This window comes from Podarcis liolepis (assembly GCF_965112155.1).
Source record: "Podarcis liolepis genome assembly, chromosome: 1".
Lineage (NCBI taxonomy): Eukaryota > Metazoa > Chordata > Lepidosauria > Squamata > Lacertidae > Podarcis > Podarcis liolepis.
In genome coordinates, this window is record NC_139554.1 from 51,146,971 (window position 1) to 51,165,550 (window position 18,580).

At 46.6% G+C, this 18,580-nt stretch overlaps 1 protein-coding gene across 2 annotated transcripts in view; it reads right to left on the bottom strand.

The window, feature by feature from the left end:
* Nucleotides 1–1,305: 1,305 nt before the first annotated feature.
* Nucleotides 1,306–18,580, bottom strand: part of CREB3L1 (cAMP responsive element binding protein 3 like 1) — an 81,404-nt gene continuing 64,129 nt past the window's right edge. Inside the window, exons 7-13 of one of the 2 annotated variants that reach the window (XR_014516833.1) lie at nucleotides 15,532–15,590; nucleotides 12,840–12,908; nucleotides 9,038–9,137; nucleotides 7,881–8,001; nucleotides 3,570–3,834; nucleotides 2,130–2,833; nucleotides 1,306–1,681 (exon numbers count right to left, since the gene is read on the bottom strand). Coding sequence is in view for 1 of the 2 variants with exons in the window: in XM_083464664.1 (XP_083320790.1) it covers nucleotides 2,797–2,833; nucleotides 3,570–3,834; nucleotides 7,881–8,001; nucleotides 9,038–9,137; nucleotides 12,840–12,908; nucleotides 15,532–15,590 (651 nt within the window). In the remaining variant the exon portion in view is untranslated. Of the gene's footprint in view, nucleotides 2,834–3,569; nucleotides 3,835–7,880; nucleotides 8,002–9,037; nucleotides 9,138–12,839; nucleotides 12,909–15,531; nucleotides 15,591–18,580 lie in introns of both variants that reach the window. The other variant, XM_083464664.1, reaches the window with a different exon arrangement.

An 18,580-nucleotide genomic window follows, 5' to 3' on the forward strand; every position in this document is an offset into this window, starting at 1 on the left:
ACATATTCACAGTCTAATAGTCCCAAGGCTCTGATGGAATCTGGCTAAACCAGAGGAGGGGAACTTTTCCAGTCCTGAGATCTTCCCGGGAGACACATCCCATTGGTGGGCAGACCCAAAGGCAAAAGAGGCAGAGCAAATATCACTGTTACCTTTGTACAGCACTGCTTCTCCTCCATCCAGACAAGCAAGAGGCATTATTCGGGTTCAAAGACACATTCCAGCCAGGCAGAAACACTCTCGGAGGAAGTGAAATGGGACCAGCTGGTATGGCTGCATAGCAGGAGTGGCTTGGGAATGAGTCCCAAGGGCTGCATAGAGAGACCTTGAGGGCCCGTTTGGCCCATAGGCTGAGACCCCTCACCCCTGGGCTGAAGTAGGGCATTTTCAGAGAACACCTTTCAAAGATCTCAGCCTTTAGGACATCTATTGGGCTTTTAGAACTCCTGTGAATGTTGGATTCCTCCCTCCACATTTTATCCTCAACAGTCCTGTGAGGTAGGGTAGACACATTTGATTTCCTTGAGAAATTGCTTTGAGGAAGACCTAGGTGTTCCCTCCAGGTCATGCAGCTGCCATTGCTGGGAGCCTGGAATTTGCTTTTGTTTTTACCGTACAGTGGTACCTCAGGTTACATACGCTTCAGGTTACAGACTCCACTAACCCAGAAATATTGCTTCAGGTTAAGAACATTGCTTCAGGATGAGAACAGAAATCGTGCTCCGGCGGTGCAGCAGCAGCAGGAGGCCCCATTAGCTAAAGTGGTGCTTCAGGTTAAGAACAGTTTCAGGTTAAGTACGGACCTCCAGAACAAATTAAGTACTTAAGGTACCACTGTATTATGTCTTTTCTTTTCTTTTTTTGCATTGTGATTTTTTGTCCTGTGAACCGCCCTGAGTATAGAGCAATGTGCAAATTTAATAATAGCACATCTTTTATTTGCTTGTTTTGAAAAGCAAATATGCTTTTCTCCTACCAGCAAGGATAGTACCCATGCAACAAGATTTCTTCCTCATCTATTATATTATAAGTATATTATATTATAATTATATTATTATAATACAATAGCTACCGGGGTATTGCTATCAGAATGATAGATCTAGGAGGGAAGCTGCTGTCATCATTTCTCAGTAATTAACATTTCTGTATAAGCCCTCAGAGAAACACTGCTCGGCTCAGAGACCTCTGCTCACAAAGGGAGAGCACAGCTATTATTCGGTGAGTGATGGCAGGCCTGCACTTGCACTGAGATTTGCTAAATTAATAACCCCTCAATTAAATAATGAAGAATCTGAACAACAGAGCTGATGCTGCATCTTTTTTTTTTTTAATTTTGCTGCTCCAAAGCAATTGCAGAGCTAGTAACAGGAGGAAAAGAGTGATATATTTAAAAAGAAAACTAGGCAAACAACAGCTGCTAGACTAAGAGGAAACAGCGACCTGCAAAGAGAGGAAGTTCATAGAGGCCAAGCTCGCAATAACTCTTAATAAAATACAATACAGAAAATAGGATCTGAGAGTCTCCAAAATACAATATCTTAAGGGATTGGCAATAATACAAAATAAGGTTCATTATGTACAAACAATTTCTGCTTTTGGTCTCTGTACAACCATGTGAACTTGAGGCACGCATGGACTATGCCCAGGAGCATGTCTAACTATGGAACAGTGGTTCTTTATGCTGGTTTTGGGTTGGGACAGAGAAGGGTGTTTTAGGGTTGGGGTGGGGAGGCTGCAGCGGTATGTGTTGGTCCCTGGTGCACTTGACTGGAGAAGAATTGTTCTGAAGGATCTCTCCATCCCTACATAAACTTTGGAAAGGAAAGCCATGGCTGCAGCTTGCTGACTTTTACATCTGTCCCAAATGTCACCAGGAAACATTCAATGAATGGGGGCAAGCAAGGAACATACACTTGTCCCTACCATCTCTTCAGTCTCATGTTTTAAAGGGGGAAATCATAGGTAAAAGGAAAAGTCCTTGAGGTGGCTTGTCTAGAGAAAATTGAATGAAAAGACTGTCTGCAAAGAGGGTCAAGAACTGGGATAAGGCAAGTGTGTTCCTCATCACAGAGGAACTGATTCATGGGGGTGCTTTGTGAACTTTGTTTAATGTTTAATGGGGGGAAAGCCTCCTTTGAAGAATGTTTTTCTTTTTCTCTTATCTGAACATTTAACTGTAATATGTCTCTTCCTTTGAATTCTCTAATTTTTTTTTAATGTAACTATGTAAAAATAAGTCACAAAGTAGAAATTAAGCTTTTTCTGACACGGAGACAGACACAGCTGGGAAAAATTTATATAGTACAGATTTGTGTGCCAGGAAGTTGGTAACTTTTGGTGACATATTGCAGAGAGAGGAAAGAACATAACCAGTGGCCATGGTGATAGTGAGTGGGGGTAAATTAGAGGGCTGACTGAGGCTTCTGTCCAAGTTGCCAGACGCTATCCCTGATTGTGGGGAATGCAATTTTGACACTGGGAATCAAGTGTATAAGAGGCGGAACTCAGGGCCAATTTGGAGATGTCTAAATGGAACATCCTCTCCCATGTGCTGTGCAATCCTATGCATGTTTATGCAGAAGGAAGTCCAATGGACCTTCTCCCCTAGTAAGTGTGTTTAGGGTTGCAACCCACGCCCCTTACAGTGTAATCCTGCACATGCTTACTCAGGAGTTAGTCCCACCAAGTTCAATGGGACATACTCCCAGGTAAACATGCATGGAATTGCAGCCTTAACCAGGCATCTACTAAAGGATCCTACATCCAGACGGAAGAGGCCTTGAGGGTTGGCAGCTGCTACAAGTATTCAGCTGCATCACTGGAGATTCTGTCTCTGCAGAAAGAAAGAAAAAAAGTACCAGTCAGTCATTTTGTCACCTGCTATTTATTTCTCAACTCTGGCCTCTGATAACTGCTCTGTTGCTGCCTCCTCCTCATTATAATCATCATCAACAACAACATTTTATATATTTCTGTCCCACTTTCCCCCCAGAACTGGGACTCAAAACAAGCACAGATATAACACAAAATCCTTTGTTCTATTTTTCAGGTTGGCTGGTGAGGTTCCTCGGAAGATTCTCCTATTTCCTTATTTCTCACTGTCAGTTGAGTGGGGTGGGGTTCTCTTTGCCTGGACCAAGTTTTCCCAAACTTGGGTCTCCAGCTGCTTTTGGACTACAGTCCCCATCATCCCTGGTAGCTTGTAGTCCAAAAACAGCTTGAGACCCAAGTTTGGAAAACCCTGGAACATAGCTCAGAGTTGAGAGTTTATGCTGTGCACACAAGAGGTCTCAGGGAAGAATCAGAAACTTTAGGTTGGTGGTTGCAAACAGAGAAGAGAAAACACAGCCTGCCCTCGTGACTCTTGAAGACTGCAATCAGCAGTGATGTTATGGCATGGAAATAAACACCATGAGTGGCTGACGCCTGCAGATCTGTTAAAAGCACAGGAGTAGTGGTTAGTGGTTAGCTTTAAAGTTGGCAACCCTGCTTAGACCCCACGTTGCACTTCGGAGATGGAATATAGCTGGTATGAGCTGGAAAGAGAAGAAAGCCCCACACCTGCTTACCTCTCCTGGAATTGCTTCTTGGGGTTAGTGAGAGCTGAGCTGGTCTGGTTCTGATCTGGCCCCTCCTGATGGGGCTTGTGCAGGTATTTGGCTGTTTCGTGGGCCACAGCCAGGGGGCTGTGAACATGCTCCTGAGGTCGCTGTTCTTCGCTTTGGCGTTGGTCAGCTTCCCACTTGTCAGGATGCTCCACAGACATGAAGGAGCTGTAGCCTTCCTCGAGGGAGCCCCCATGCTCATCGTAGAACAGAAGGTGCCGTGACTGAACTGAAAAGGGAGAGTTTTGTTAAGGGCTGAGAACAGGAACATCATGAGGCTGTTCCCAGCCCACTCCCATGTGCCAAGGCATGTAGATAAAGCCAGTCACAGAATATAGAGACATCTTGACCATCACACACATACTTATTGCAAGGCTTTGCATTCTCTCCCCTGCTTGTTCTCAACAGCTACACAGCAAGCAGAAATCTAGCAGGTGAGGCATTCATCTGCTGCATCTCCATAGGAGTAAAAGCGACACTGCCTGTTATGCAGTTCTTGGAGGCTAAAGAACCAGGCCAGAAAAAAGTGGCAACTGTAAGAAAACTTAATTGTCGGATACCTGCCCAATATTATTCACTAGAGTGAATTCAGTGGGCGTGTTTTCATAGGAGACCCATATAGTTCCACTTTCAGGTCCCATTATTTCGGGACAAAGAAACAAAAACACTTCTTCCTAAAATCCAGCTGTGGGACCCAACATTTTTTTTTTTCATAAAATGGTGTCATGTGATCATAATACATCCCAAAACTATGTGAAAATGTTTTCTGACCACTAGCGGAACCCTTTGACACCAGAGTTGGGACCAAGTCTGCATATTGCAGGCCTTCCAAATAAGTTTCTGCAAAACAACACCTTATGGTAACAACTTCTTCACACTGTGGTCATGATGTGCAGTGTTACTTCCATGTGGATGTTATATGTAGAATATACCAGGCCAATACCAGAGATTCTTGGTGGCTGCTACAGAGTGAAGTTGCCACACAGAAGCTGTGATTTATAGGCTGCTGCTTTGTTTGGGCCAAGAATGTGCAGCGAAAGGCAGCACCTTTGAACATGACATCTGTACTTTAAGGCAGTGTTTCCCAACCTTTTTTGGGCAAAGGCACACTTGTTTCATGAAAAAAATCTCGAGGCACACCACCATTACAGCCCCGTGACGTCAGCGCGCAGCGTCACGCCGGGAGGGACGCACGAAAGTGTAAGTTTCAATTTTTCCCCCTCCCCCTTGCCTTCCTTCTGTGCCAACCGCCAAAAAGCCAAGAAAAAAGCCAAGACTTTAGGGCAGCAGGTCGACACGGAAGAAGCTCCTACCTAAGGACAGGTGCGACGGCCGTGTCCTCTTCTGCCACACTTGGCAGCCCTGCCTCACGGTCGTGACTCCCACCCTGATTTCTCCCCGCAGGTCGAGCGGCACAGGCAGTCCAATGTGTCCAGCCCAGACACAAGCCCCGCTTCCCCACTCTAGATCCTGAATGCAACCAAGTGCTCTGGACTCCCGAGCAGGGTGGGAAAGAGGACTCGCATCTGGTAGCCTCCGGGCTCCTCGCCTGCTCGAGGGATGGCATTGCAGGCAAGCTGCCGGCCGTCGCCATCGCCACCCCCTCATGCGAGTGGACCTGCCCGGAGTGGTGGGCCGGGGGAGGCTCGCTCTCTGTGGGGATGTGGCCCGCACGCGCAGCCCCGCTTCCTCCTGCCCAGGGCTGAGCTCCTTACCCGCGATCTCGGTCTCGCGTACGCAGATCCCCCTTATTCCGAAGCTCGCGCCACTAGCCGGGGCTCTCACACCGTGCCAGGGCGAGGCGGCGCGGCCCACTGACGTCATCGCGGCTCGCCGCCGCCCTCGACTTCCCTGTTCCCTCCCCTCCCTCGGGTCGCCGTGGTTACCAAGGACTGCAAGCTGCTCGGGCGAGCGTGGGGCATTAAGTGGGAGAAGGAAAATTAAAATTAAAACTCGCCTGAAGGCCGCCTCTCCGGATATGAAGCTATCTTTCGAATTTTTTAATTTTTCCCACGGCACACCAGGCAACATCTCGCGGCACACTAGTGTGCCGCGGAACAGTGGTTGGGAAACACTGCTTTAAGGAGCAAACAAAGTCCTTCCTCTGCACCACCCCATGCCTGTATTTAAACAGAGCTGAGCCTGATCAGTGTTTGAATGGGAAGCCTACATATGTTGTTCCAGCTTTTTAAGGGATGGTTGGGATACAAAAGCAATAAGGAAAAAGCACTACTAAAACTGCCACTGAGGCTATAAAACAGACTATCCCAACTGCTTGAGGGCTTTAAAACAGGCCATCTGTTCTGAGAGAGAGAGAGCGCGCGCTATTCTTCCTCCCTTCAAGGCTTTCAGCTGGTCTGGCTACCCAAGGGCCAATATACACATTGCAGCTGCCTCCCTACTGAGTGTTGGCTGAGCCATAAACAAACAACTTAGGTCTGGTTGTGGCCTCCATGCTGCCAGGCTTTAAAGCAGAGCATCCTGCCTATGGCTGTACCCAACAAAAGGGTACCAGCTGTTAGGAAGTTATTGGAGATTTTAACCCCCCCCCCCCCCCCCAATTTCAAAATGCCAGCTCAGTTGAGATGAGGAAGCACTTAGACCTAGTGCTCATGAACAGCAGATAGGTTGGTAAGCCAGTGTCTGGACTGTAGCATTTCAGACTGCAGGTGAGGCCTCAATGGAATAAATAATTCTTATGTACTTATTTAATATTTCCCCCATCCTTTCCCAATGAGCTAAGAGCAGCATACAAGATTCCCTGGCACCAGTAGGGAATCACAATATCCCTCTGTGATAGATTAGGCTGATAAATATTGATACTGTCAGGTTTACGGCTGACTTTGCTACATTAGGGACTTTAAGCAGGCAAAATATGTGCTCCCTTTTCCATGACATCTAATTTTCCACAAAGAGGAAATTTGTATGAAGGAGAAAGCTAGCGTGGTCAGGGAGTAACAAAGGAAGCTGCCTAATGTGAGGGCTCAATGGACAATGAGGCTGACCGGGTACAAGGCAGCTGGCTGTGTTTCTCCTTGGCAAGCTAGCTCTCTATTTACAGGACTTTTTTAAAAAATGGAGACGCTTTCCATAATATCAATCCCCCTCCCAAGTACACTCCTTGTACAATCTAAAGTGGTACAGCCCACAGGCTTATGTGGGAACCAGGCCCTTGTTTCCAGCTTGTCTTGCCGTGTGTGTTAAGGAGACTCATTAGCCCAAAGAAGGATTTTAGATCAGAGGGCTGAGTTGGAGTGACATATATAGGCCCCATTTGCACTTTAAAGCAGTATCATACCACTTTAAACCATCATGGCTTCCCCCAAAGAATCCTGGGAAATGTAGTCTGTTAAGGGTGCAGAGGGTTATCAGGAGACCCCCTATTCCCCTCCAGAGCTACAATTCTCAGAGTGGTTTAACAAGCAATGTCTCTTCCCAGAGACCTCTGGGGGTTGCAGCTTTGTGAGTAGGAGTCTCCTAATAACTCTCGGCACAATTTTAAAGGCAGGCTGAGAGTGAACAAATGAACTGGAAGATCACATGTTTATTTGAATTTGGGTTTTATCTTCCAAGGTCAGGGAGACTTCCTGGCTAATTGGTTTACTTCCCATGGTGGGAGGAACAGGAGAAGAAGCATCTATGAGAAAGAGAAGGAGAATGAATCCTTTAAAAGGCAAATGAGGCTTTACTGTACAGCTAGGCCATAGGACCATGTAAAGAATAAACTGGAGCAAGCAGCTCTGGAGGAAAGGTCACTCAGGAAACTAGAGCAATGCATCACTCTAATCCGTGTTTCCCAAACTTGAGCCATCAGCTGTTTTTGGACTACAACTCCTATCATCCGTGGCTAGCAAGACCAGTGGTCAGGAATGATAGGAATTGTAGTCCAAAAACAGTGGGAGACCCAAGCTTGGGAAACACTGCTCTGTTCAAATGATACACTCTTGTGAATAAAACAAACCACAGGGACAAGACTGGCTGTGTACACACCATACATTTAAAGCTCGTCTCCACCAAAAAAATCCTGGGAGCAGTAGTTTGCCTTTCACAAGCCTATAATTCCCAGCATCCTTAAACTACAGTTCTCAGGATTCCTTGGAAGAAGTCATGTGCTTTAAATGAATGGTACATATGCAGCCTTGGCTAGAGCTACCATTAAGGCAGAAGGATAATATGCACCATTTGAGGAAATGGCTGGCTGGATTCAGCAGTGACTTGGGGTAGTTCTGGCTCTTCAAGAGGGCTTTAGTAACAATTAGATCACATGTGACTCACTTTTACTGGTTGTGTATATGTCTGACGTTGGAGCTGTTTTTACTGTCTGCGATGCTGAAGAGAATTCTGGGAGACACGGCATTAGGGAGCCCAGAACCAGAACAAAGCACAAAACGAGGACCTGTGGAGCAGATATGGCAGAAATAGTCAGTGCAGTCAACAAACAGGGCGTGCATATGTACATGAGTTCACACAGGTCAACTGAGGAGAAAAGAAGGAAATCATAAACTATTACAGTACGGTGAAAATCAACAGAATTCAGTTACTAAGCACATATTTACTTTAGTATTTAGTTTAGATGTGTGTACAGTGGTACCTTGGTTTGCATATATCTTGGTTTGCATACGTTTTGGATTACAAACACGTCAAACCCGGAAGTGTGTGTGCTGGTTTGCAACCTTATTTTGGATTACAACCCATTTTGGGAGGATTACGAATAATTTTTTTTTTTGAGGCCCCATTGGCGAAAGCGCGCCTTGGGTTACAACCTGTTTTGGTTTACAAACAGACCTCCAGAACGGATTATGGTTGTAAACCAGGGTACCACTGTACTTATTCCATTAAAATCCCAAATGCCATTATGATACTTGCAAGCAAACCAAACCACCTGACATCGGAATGTATTACATTTAGGTTTTAAAACAAATTATTTACTCCATTTCTGTTCTGCCTTTCCTCCAATGAGCTCTGGGCTGCATACATGACCCTCCCACCCCGGTTATTCTCACAACAACCCTGTGAGGTAGAACAGGCAGAGAAAAAGTAATTGGTCCAATGTGAGCTTAGTGGCTGAGTGGGAATTGAAACTGGATGTCCCTGGTCCTAGACAGACACTTTAACCACATTTAGAAGAAAAGTAGGAGAAACAAAATTCAGAGACCACTAAACTAAAACATGTCATTCTTGTCCATAGAAGGCTGACACCTCCCCGTCCCCCCGGCAGGACTTGTGATTTGTCTCACTCCAAACAAAACATGAACTGTAACAAATGTTTCTTCTTGGATTACCACTCTTGGGTTTGTCTGGGGGAGACAAACTACAAATCTGGCCTAAACACTGTCCAAGTCCAAGACCACCTGGGGGGAAAATGAGATATATGTACATAACGAAGAGATAAAGCTTAAGTAACCAAGGAATGGATAGCATGCAGACCTTACCATCAAGCAGGTCCCTGTCTGTGTGGAAGCCATTTTATATGGCCTAGAAACTTTCCCTGCTACCAGAGCTTGCAGCTTTTGTAGTTGCTGGAGTAGAGTCCTATGAGAGAGCAATTTTTTACATTTAAAAGAAACTGTTTAAAAATAATCAGAGAAAGAAAGAAACAGAGAGAAATCCAAAGACATTACAAATTCAGAAACTTAATTATTATTTATTGTTATTATTTATTGACTTTATATACCGCCCTATACCTAGAGGTCTCAGGGTGGTTCACCCTGAGCTTAATACTTTCAATGTTCTTTTTTAAAAAGGGAAATTCCCTTACTCCAAATAGGATTTCCCTTAAAAAAGGGGGAAAGTTGACAGCTATGCTGTATATTCACAATGTAAGTTATGAAATGTAAAAATCAATTAAATGTTCTGCTGGAGATGTAAACATGTCAGAAGAATACTTATATGAACAAGTCGTGCAAATAAGATGCTTCTTTAGCTAATGCTACCTATTTACAGACCCTTTCAACATTAAACATGGAGACTATCTTACAAACTGCTCTACCATGGTAGGGTTTGCACATTTGCCTATTTTTGTTAAACCCCCAAAATGTTGATATCCTTTGGGATTAATGCCTGAAAACCTCATTTGTCCATAGGTATAAAGCTGGGGTTGTTTATTTTTCCAGTCGCTGCTATCTTTTAAAAGAACAGCGTGAACAGTTTGGGGCGATGACGTAATTACTGCTGCACATAGTGAACCATGGATTCAGACTAGAGCTGGATTAGAGTACGTAGACCTGGGAACCATTTCAGAATAACTGCTTTGATGCACATAAACAGGAGAGGAAGGAAGAGTGAGACGGGAGGGGGCAGGGTGGGGGAGATCTATTATTCCAAATACAACCAACAATAAACGGAACTCCAGAATTCATGGGAGAAAGGGTTCATAAACTGAACACAAGGGTTCATAAATTGCCCAGCAGATGGCAGTCACCAACCACCAACATAGCTAGCTACTTTAGCTACTGAGAAGCCGAGAATATGCTCAACACTTCCAGGGTCTCTAGGGAGCAGCATCAAGCCACAAAGGTAGGGTCAGAAGCTGCTGTTAGGCAATCAAAGGAAATGAGTGTGACAAAGAGTCTCTGAATGAGGGCAGGGAGCTCAACTGCAAGGTCAAGTGTGCTGGCAAGATTAAGAGAGGGGATAGGTCTTGGATAACAGGGTCACTGATGATAGTTTCCCCCATTTGGTTGAAGTCTTGCAGATTACAGAAAGCTCTGTGCCTGATGGGAAGAGCCTGGAAAGGCAGCATCTAAGGCTGATTACAAAGGACATTAAGCAAACCATTCTGGGAAGCTCCTCTAGAGGTGCTTTATTCCTGCACTATTCAGACATCTGCTGCTCACAAAGGAATGCCTTAATTCTGCCCACAGATGAAACTTGGGTGCATTTCAGAGGGCAAATAAGCCCATACTGTTTGTGACTAACAGGAATGCTGGAAAGAGAAGACCAGGTCATGTTTCTGCATTGCTCACCTAGACCAGGAGTAGCCAATGTGGTTCCCTTTGGATGTTGTGGATCACAACTCCCATCATTCCTGACTGCTAGCTATGCTGGAGATGATGGGAGCTGTTATCCAGAATATCTCGATGGCACCACATTGTCTTCCCCTGACAGAAAGTTAATCCTCTATAAAGAAAAATCTGTACTCCTGGGTCCTTCTCCCTTCTCAGCACCTCTTGGTGTGGATAATACATTTGTAAAGCTGAAAAAGCTATTCATGTGACCCCAGCCTGTGGGCATGCATGGAGAAAAAGAGTGAAACTAGAGCACAGTAGCCTAGTTTAGGATGTGAAGGTGTTGCCCCGAAACCTGCTGTCTTTTGCATATGTTTTATGTGCTGTGACTTTGTTTTGTTTTGGCCCTTCATGGGAGGCTAGGCAAAACTCCCGGTCCCTCCTGTTGTCTTCTCCCATTGCTACATGAAGCGGATATTTTGTCTTCTCCATAAGCATCAAAGGAAACAAATTCCTTGGACAGAGATTCTGCCAGACGGGAATAAAGGGGCCTCAAGGATTCTTCAGGCAGAAGCCCAGCTCACGGCAAGAGGCAATATCTGCTTCTTTGTTATGGCAAGTGTGATGCCTTGGAGGGGGTGGCACCACACCAAAACCTAAACCAGAACCGTACAGAGACAACTCTTCCCCAGATTATGAACAGAGGGGGAAACGCACAAGCTGGTGTCAGTCTGTTGGACTAAGGAGCTATCACATCCACACCACATATTTTAAGCACATGACTTCCGCCGAAGAATCCCAGGAACTGTACTTTCCCCCTCTCAGACCTACAGTTCCCAGGATTCTTAAGAGAAAGCCATGTGCTTTACATGCAGATGTGGCCTATGAGGGCAGCAGTTTAGCATTCTGTTCCCAGCCTATTTGTTGCTAACAGGCCTGCCATAAGAACTCCCTTAAAACTGCTCCTCATGTAGCTGCTAGACTCTTTCCTAAGATTTCGTGTCTCTAGGTCAGTGTTTCCCAACCGGTGTTCCGCGGCACACGAGTGTGCCGTGAGACGTTGCCTCGTGTGCCGCGAGATGCCTGGAGGGAGGCGGGCGAGTCGGGCGGCGAGAGGCGGGGTGGCGGCGGCGAGGAGAGGCCGCGCCTCCTGCTGCTGCCTGGCGCTCCTCCTCGCAGCCGGCAGCGCTGCCTGGGCGCCTCCGCGCGACTCTGCCTCGCTGGGTTTGGTCTCCCAGCAGAGACGGGTCACACGCGCCCCTTCCTCCCTCCCTCAGCCTGCGCGGAGGGAGAGCCAGAGAGAGGCATCGCTCCTGCGCTCCGAGGCGGATTGAGCGCAGCTGAGAGGAGCTGCCGAGGGAAAAAACTTTCACTTTTGTGCGTCCCTCCCGGCGTGACGCTGCGCGCTGACGTCACGGGGCGGGGCTTTACTGGTGGTGTGCCACGAGATTTTTTTTCAGTAAACAGGTGTGCCGTTGCCCAAAAACGTTTGGGAAACACTGCTCTAGGTAACACTCTCCGCACCTCAAAGAACATAGAAGAGAGTTTCATTTAATGTAACCAAAGGCTAGGGCCTCAACCACTCAGTCAGCATAGAAGGCCTGGGGGGAAAGTAGAACACCACACAGTCCCCTTTTCCTTCAGGCATCTTGATTGGCTCTGAGCTCAGCTGGTTGTGTTTTTTGCCTCCCCCCCCCCCCATAAAACCCTTCCAAAAGATCAGGTTCTAATCTGCACATTTGGCTGGTGAACTTCAAGTGACTGAGCCAGGACTGACTTCCTTGCTCCCTTCACCTCAGCCCCATTTAACCCTCATCCTGGTCGCTGACTCTTGTTCACCATGGCCTGTTCCTCACCCTTGACTATATAGAAGGCTTCCCGGGATAATGATTCCGGCTTATACCTACCTGACCTTGGCAAGCACTCTCCCTAGAAACCAATCTACGATTAATTTCACTTCAGCTGTCAGCCAGTTGGTCCCAAGGCCAGGCAGGCTACTGAGAGAGAGGCAGGAAATGGTCCACTCAGAGGTGCCCCCATCTGTACCTCCATCTGTCAAAAGTTCCTTCCTGGCTGTCATAACACAAACATTCCTCATTTGCTAACCAAACCCAGCTGACTAGCTGCTGCTGCTGCTGCTGCTGCTGCTGCTGCTGCTGGAAAAATGAAAAAGTTATACTTCGGGGTAGGCCAAGAACTCTCTTCTCTTTTTGTTCCCAGCCTTCCCCTGACCTCCCTTTGCTTGGCACCATCCTTCCGTCAAAGATCAAATGTGGGTTCTCCTCACCTGTTTGCATTTTCTAAGGTCTCTACTTTTTTCCACAGTTCATTGTTCTCAGATGTATAACTTTCAACCCTGGAGAAGTAAAAACAAGCCCCGTTTTAAAAATAAAGCAATCCATCAGCCTGATCCACACCCACCTCCAAAATCTCATCCTTAAGAGCCAACCTAGATGCAGCAATGAATTGCAGTTAACATTCACAGTTTTGTGATGTAAATAACAGCAGCAAGGAAGCTTCAGAAGTCCCTAAACAGTTAGAGTGGGGGGGACGGGACTTTAACTCCTTCTGTCCCTATAATGGTCCTGACAAAATAGCTTCTCTGACATCGCAATCCTACACGCGCCTACTCATAAGTAACCCCCCCTTTAGGTTCAACAGGATTTACTTTCAGGTGCATATAGCCCTGCTGCTGCTATTTGCATTTCAAGAGAAGCTGCACTGGTGCCACTCTGGAGATCCTTGAAATGCAAATAACATATTTGGAAAGGCAATTTTATCAAGACTGTGGTGGAGAGAGAGAGAGAGAGAGAGAGAGAGAGAGAGAGAGAGTTAACCTTCCTTTCCCACTCCTGTCCCAAGGCTGCTCAGAATTCCCCTTAGATGCTGTTTGCATAACAAGAAACACTTTTTTTAACTCTTGGGGGGAACTGATTTTCTAGATCCATTTCAACTGGCGTTTTAGGCCTGGTTTTGGTACAGAAACTACTTGGGTTGCCCTGTGTGATTACTTCTGTTAGGAGAGAGATGAGAAACATGTCCCTGTTAATTCTCCTTGACTTCTCAGCAGCTTTTGATACCATCAATCATGGTATCCTTCTGGAGTGGCTGTCTGGGTTTGGGTTTGGGGTGGGCAGCACTGCTTTGCAGCGGTTCCAGTCCTACTTGAATGGTCATTTCCAGAGGGTGATGCTTGGGGAGTGCTATTTGGCCCCATGGAGCCTTCATTGTGGGGTTCCTCAGGGTTGGATTTCATCTCCTATGCTGTTTAATATCTACATGAAACCACTGAGTGGGGTCATCCAGAATTTTGGAGTACGTTGTCAGCAATATGCTGATGGCACACAGCTCTACTTCTCCTTTACATTTGCAGGGGTGGCAGAGGATGTGTCTTGTGTTGGTTATGGACTGGATGAGAGCCAATCCAGATAAGACTTGGGCATTATTAGTTGGTGGTTCCCTAGAAAAGATGAATGGAAGGTGGTCTGCTCTTGATAAAATAGCACTCCCTCTGAAGGAACAGGTACATAGCTTTGGAGTTCTTCTGAGTCTACTGCTGTTGCTTGAGGCTCAGGTGGCCTCAGTGACACGTAATGCCTTCCATCAGCTTCAGCTGGTGGGTCAGCTGCACCCATATCTGAGCAGGGATAACCTAACACCTGTCTATGCTCTGGTGACCTAGATTACTGCAATGCATTATACTTGGGGCTGTCTCTGAAGACAGTTCCAAAACTTCAGCTAGTGCAGAATTCAGTTGCCAGGTTGCTCACCAGGGCAGGACAGTTTGAGCATATTGAGTTTCCATATTTTGAAGAGCAAAAAAAGAGGAGACATTTGCCAACTTCTACTTTTAACTATGAATCACTTTGACAACTCTCATTTTACAAATGCGTGAAAAAGAGGGTGTGTCCTGGAAAAAGAGGACATATGGCAACCCTTAAACCAATCCTGCAGCTGTAAACGCAGAAATTAGGGCTGAATAAGCCCTGTTTGTAGGAAGTATAATTTTATATTTTCTTATTCAGTTTTATATGCCACCCTTCAATTGGGGGTGGGGGATCCAAAGCCGTTCACAAAAGTACAACAAAATGCAATAAGAAGCAACCATTAATGGTAAAGGTGTACAGTATTCCTGCTGTTTTTACATGGTGCCCTCTGTGCAGAACATGTTGCAAGAAACTATTGTTATCTCCCATATAGCATTTTTCTATGTACAAAGTTCTTTACAATTCTAATTGCATTTACCTACACTATGGAACTGAGAAGTAGGTTAGGCTAAGTAGATGGTGATCGACCCAAAGTCATCCAGTAAGCTTCATGGATGCTTATTGTAACAAAAGCTACTGCCTCATTCACTGATCCACGCTTCTTCCTTTTTCAAGGATGAGGATCAGTGAGATGGTGGTACCAGGCTAACCACAAAGAATAGCACATTTGTTATTGAATTCAAGGACACAGATTCAAGGACATCTCACCCAGCAGCAAATTCCTTTCATGGGAACAGGAACTAAGGAATTTGTGCTATAACAACTCTGGTTTCTCCTTCCATCTTTATTAAGCTATTTGCAGTGCTTGGGAAAGCACACCAAAAGCTCAAGGGGTTTTGAACAGGCTGGTGGAGAACAATCTTTCTCCCTTGGCACTCGAGTTTCATTTACATAATTGTTACATGGTGAAACGTTCGATTTAAGTGATATTGTTAAGAACATATCATTTCATGCATTTATTTATTAGATGTGCATCTTACTCTCTGGGTAGCAGGTGGACTTCTTGAATCATTACATTCAAGACTTTGTCAACAGCACGACTCTTTCCTAAAGCAGAGACGCATTAGGGAAGAGACTTAAGAGAATGTGCCACTTCTGCAAGAGGGTCACGATGCTCCAGTAATTCTCATGATGCTGCCAAGTACAAAAGAAACTACTGATCTTACAAATCCAGAGTTAATGTAGCATGGAAGCTCAGAGAGAAGAACATACTTTTTCTCCAGACACTCCACATATTCTTTCTTCTTCCTGCGACTCTCCTGTGCAGAAATCTAAGGAAGGAGGAATACCAACGTTAGAAATGCTAATGTAACCTCCTGAAGAACAATTCCCATATAGTAACTCTCCAACCTGGCACCTTCTGGGTGTTTTGGACTACAACTCCCATCAGCCCCAGCTAGCATGACCAATGGTCAAAGATGATGGGAGGTCCAAAACAGCTAATATAATAATTATAATAAAAATTTATTATTTATACCCTGCCCATCTGGCTGGGTTTCCCCAGCCACTCTGGGCGGCTTCCAATCAAATATTAAAAACACAATACAGCATTAAACATTAAAAACTTCCAATAATAATAATTATCTAGGAAGTACATGGGTAGGGAAGGCTGTTCAGGGGCGCCGACTTATAAAAAATATTGGGGGGGCCCATACCGGGGTCCTGCCGCTGGTTCGCTCGGGTAGCCGGGAGAACGCAGTTCGAGGTGGCGGTGTTGGGGAGAGACCCTCGCTCAGGGCACCACTAGACTTGGCGGCCGGCGGCCTATCTGGGGGGTTTTGGAGCGTATTTCGGCGGAGCGATTGGGGAGGAGGGGGCTTGTTGCCGGATTCTTCAGCTGAGCTGGAGATCCGCTGCTGGGGGGTCCCTGGGCCGAGTTGTGAGCACGGCCTGCTGAAGGGAGATCCAGCCGATTGCGCGACGGGGACGGCCGGGGCTCTCCGGCTAGGGCGCGCGGCTGGCTGGCTGGCGAGGGAGCAGGTGGGGAGGAGGCGGGGGTCCTCACTCTCTTAGGAAACGCACCCGCGCGCCCGATTGCCACGAAGTCCGAAGGGTGCGTGTGTGGAATGAAAAAGCAAAAACGAGATATGGGCAGGGCAGGCAAAGAGTTTTCTGCAAGAGGATGGAGGGCAGGTTGAAGAGAAAATCACTCAGGATGAGACAGTCAAATCAGCCATGATAAAATGGGCTCAGGATATTGGGTATAACATCATGTTTGAGGACTGGGAAAGGTTATGGACCACCGGAATGAAATTCACGGCATGTAATGCCTTGAAGGAAAATATTATGAAAATGATTTATAGGTGGTACATGACCCCAGTCAAGCTTGCAAAAATATATCACCTGTCTGATAATAAATGTTGGAAATGTAAGGAGGCTGAAGGGACATTCTTTCACCTCTGGTGGACTTGTCCAAAAGTGAAGGCCTTCTGGGAAATGATTTATAATGAGTTTAAAAAGGTGTTTAAGTATACCTTTCCCAAGAAACCAGAGGCCTTCCTCTTGGGCATTGTTGGCCAGAAAGTGTTAAAGAAGGATAGAACTTTCTTTATGTATGCAACTACAGCAGCAAGAATACTTATCGCAAAATATTGGAAGACACAAGATTTGCCCACACTGGAAGAGTGGCAGACGCAATTGATGGACTACATGGAACTGGCTGAAATGACTGGCAGAATCCGAGATTTGGGAGAAGAAACAATGGAAGAGGACTGGAAAAAAATTAAGGACTATTTACAAAAACAATATAAGTTGTATGAATGTTAAAAATTTACACGATTCGGAAACTATAGCTTCAGCAATTAGATTTGGGAAACAGGAAATTATATTTTAAGTAAGAAAAGGTCAAAATCTAAGGTAATACTATGTTTAATTTAAGATATAAGTAACTGATGAAAAGTATGTTAAATTTAGAGGTATAGTATTTGAAAAGTACAAAATAAGGTACGAAACAAGGTAATAATTTGCTGATATCTTTATTATAAAGAATGCAGGGTAAGGGAGATGCGAGGAAGTCCAGTTAGTTATATAAAAAATGTGTTGAATGGTTGGTTTTCTTTTCTTCTTTTTCTTTTTTCTTTTTCTTGTTCTTTTACTTTTTTCTTCAGTGTATGTTTCTAACGTTGTATTTGAAAACTTAATAAAATATTTATAAAAAAAGAAGAAGAGAAAATCCTTTTGCTTTTCTGGGGCGCAGGGAAGTCTCAGAGCCGGAGGTTGGGGAAGGGACCCCCTTTGCTCTGCCCTCTTCTCCCGTCTTAGATTCGCATGGGGGTCCCCGCCCGAGCTTGCCTGGCCACCGGGCCACACAAGGGCCGCGCTCTACGGGGCGCACCTTGCTAGCCGCGCAGCTGTCCTCCGCGGCTGTGGAGCGGCCCTGCGCCGGTGCCCAGCCCCTCTGGGCGCCCGCTGCGCTGCCAATGACAAGCGGGCGACGTCGCAGGCGGGGAAGGCGTCGCTTTCTTTCCCGATCCTGCATCCTCCCAGTCTTCCAGCCCTTTTTTCGGTTGGAAGCTCGTCTCGTTCGCCCTTCTCCTTTCTTCACCCTGCGCGCAATTTTCCTCCCTCGTCTCCCTCCCCATTTCTCCTTCCTTCATTCCTGACTGACTGACGGGCTTGGGCTCGGGCTCAGGCTCCGGGTCGGGCTCGGGCTCCGGGTCGGGCTCGGGCTCAGGGTCGGGCTCCGGGTCGGGCTCCGGCTCAGGCTCGGGCAGCCACAGCGTCGGCGGTGTTGGGGATCGGCGGCGCGGGGGGATGGCCCTCCCGGGGGAGCCGGCGCTGCTCAATGGGGTTGCCAAGGAGACAGGCCGGCCGCCCCCCTCCCCCGGCCCGGCGCCCCCCGCCGCGCCGGTGCCCGTTATCGAGCTGGTGCGCGCCGGGCGCCCTATAAAAGCCGCGGACGCGCCCACCGCCGCCCGAGATTATTGGGGGGGCTGAGCCCCCCCAAACGAATTTTTGAGGGGGCTCGGGCCCCCTCAAGCCCCATGGAGTCGGCGCCTATGAGGCTGTTCTAAGGGGTCAAAGTCAAACTAAATGCTATGTGAACAGCATCACCCACATTTCGTTGTTGTTTTTTAGAATTTAAAAGCAGCCACGGAGAAGCCCAATTTGGATCAGGGTCACAGCACTTGGGAGAGTTAACCCTTTCTACCCCACATCAAGGCGCTGCTCCCTTTGCTGGACAAAACCTTCAATGGTTACCTTGTGCGTGATATAAATTGGGGGAATGGATGTCAGGAAAAAGCAGCAATGCAAGAGCGAG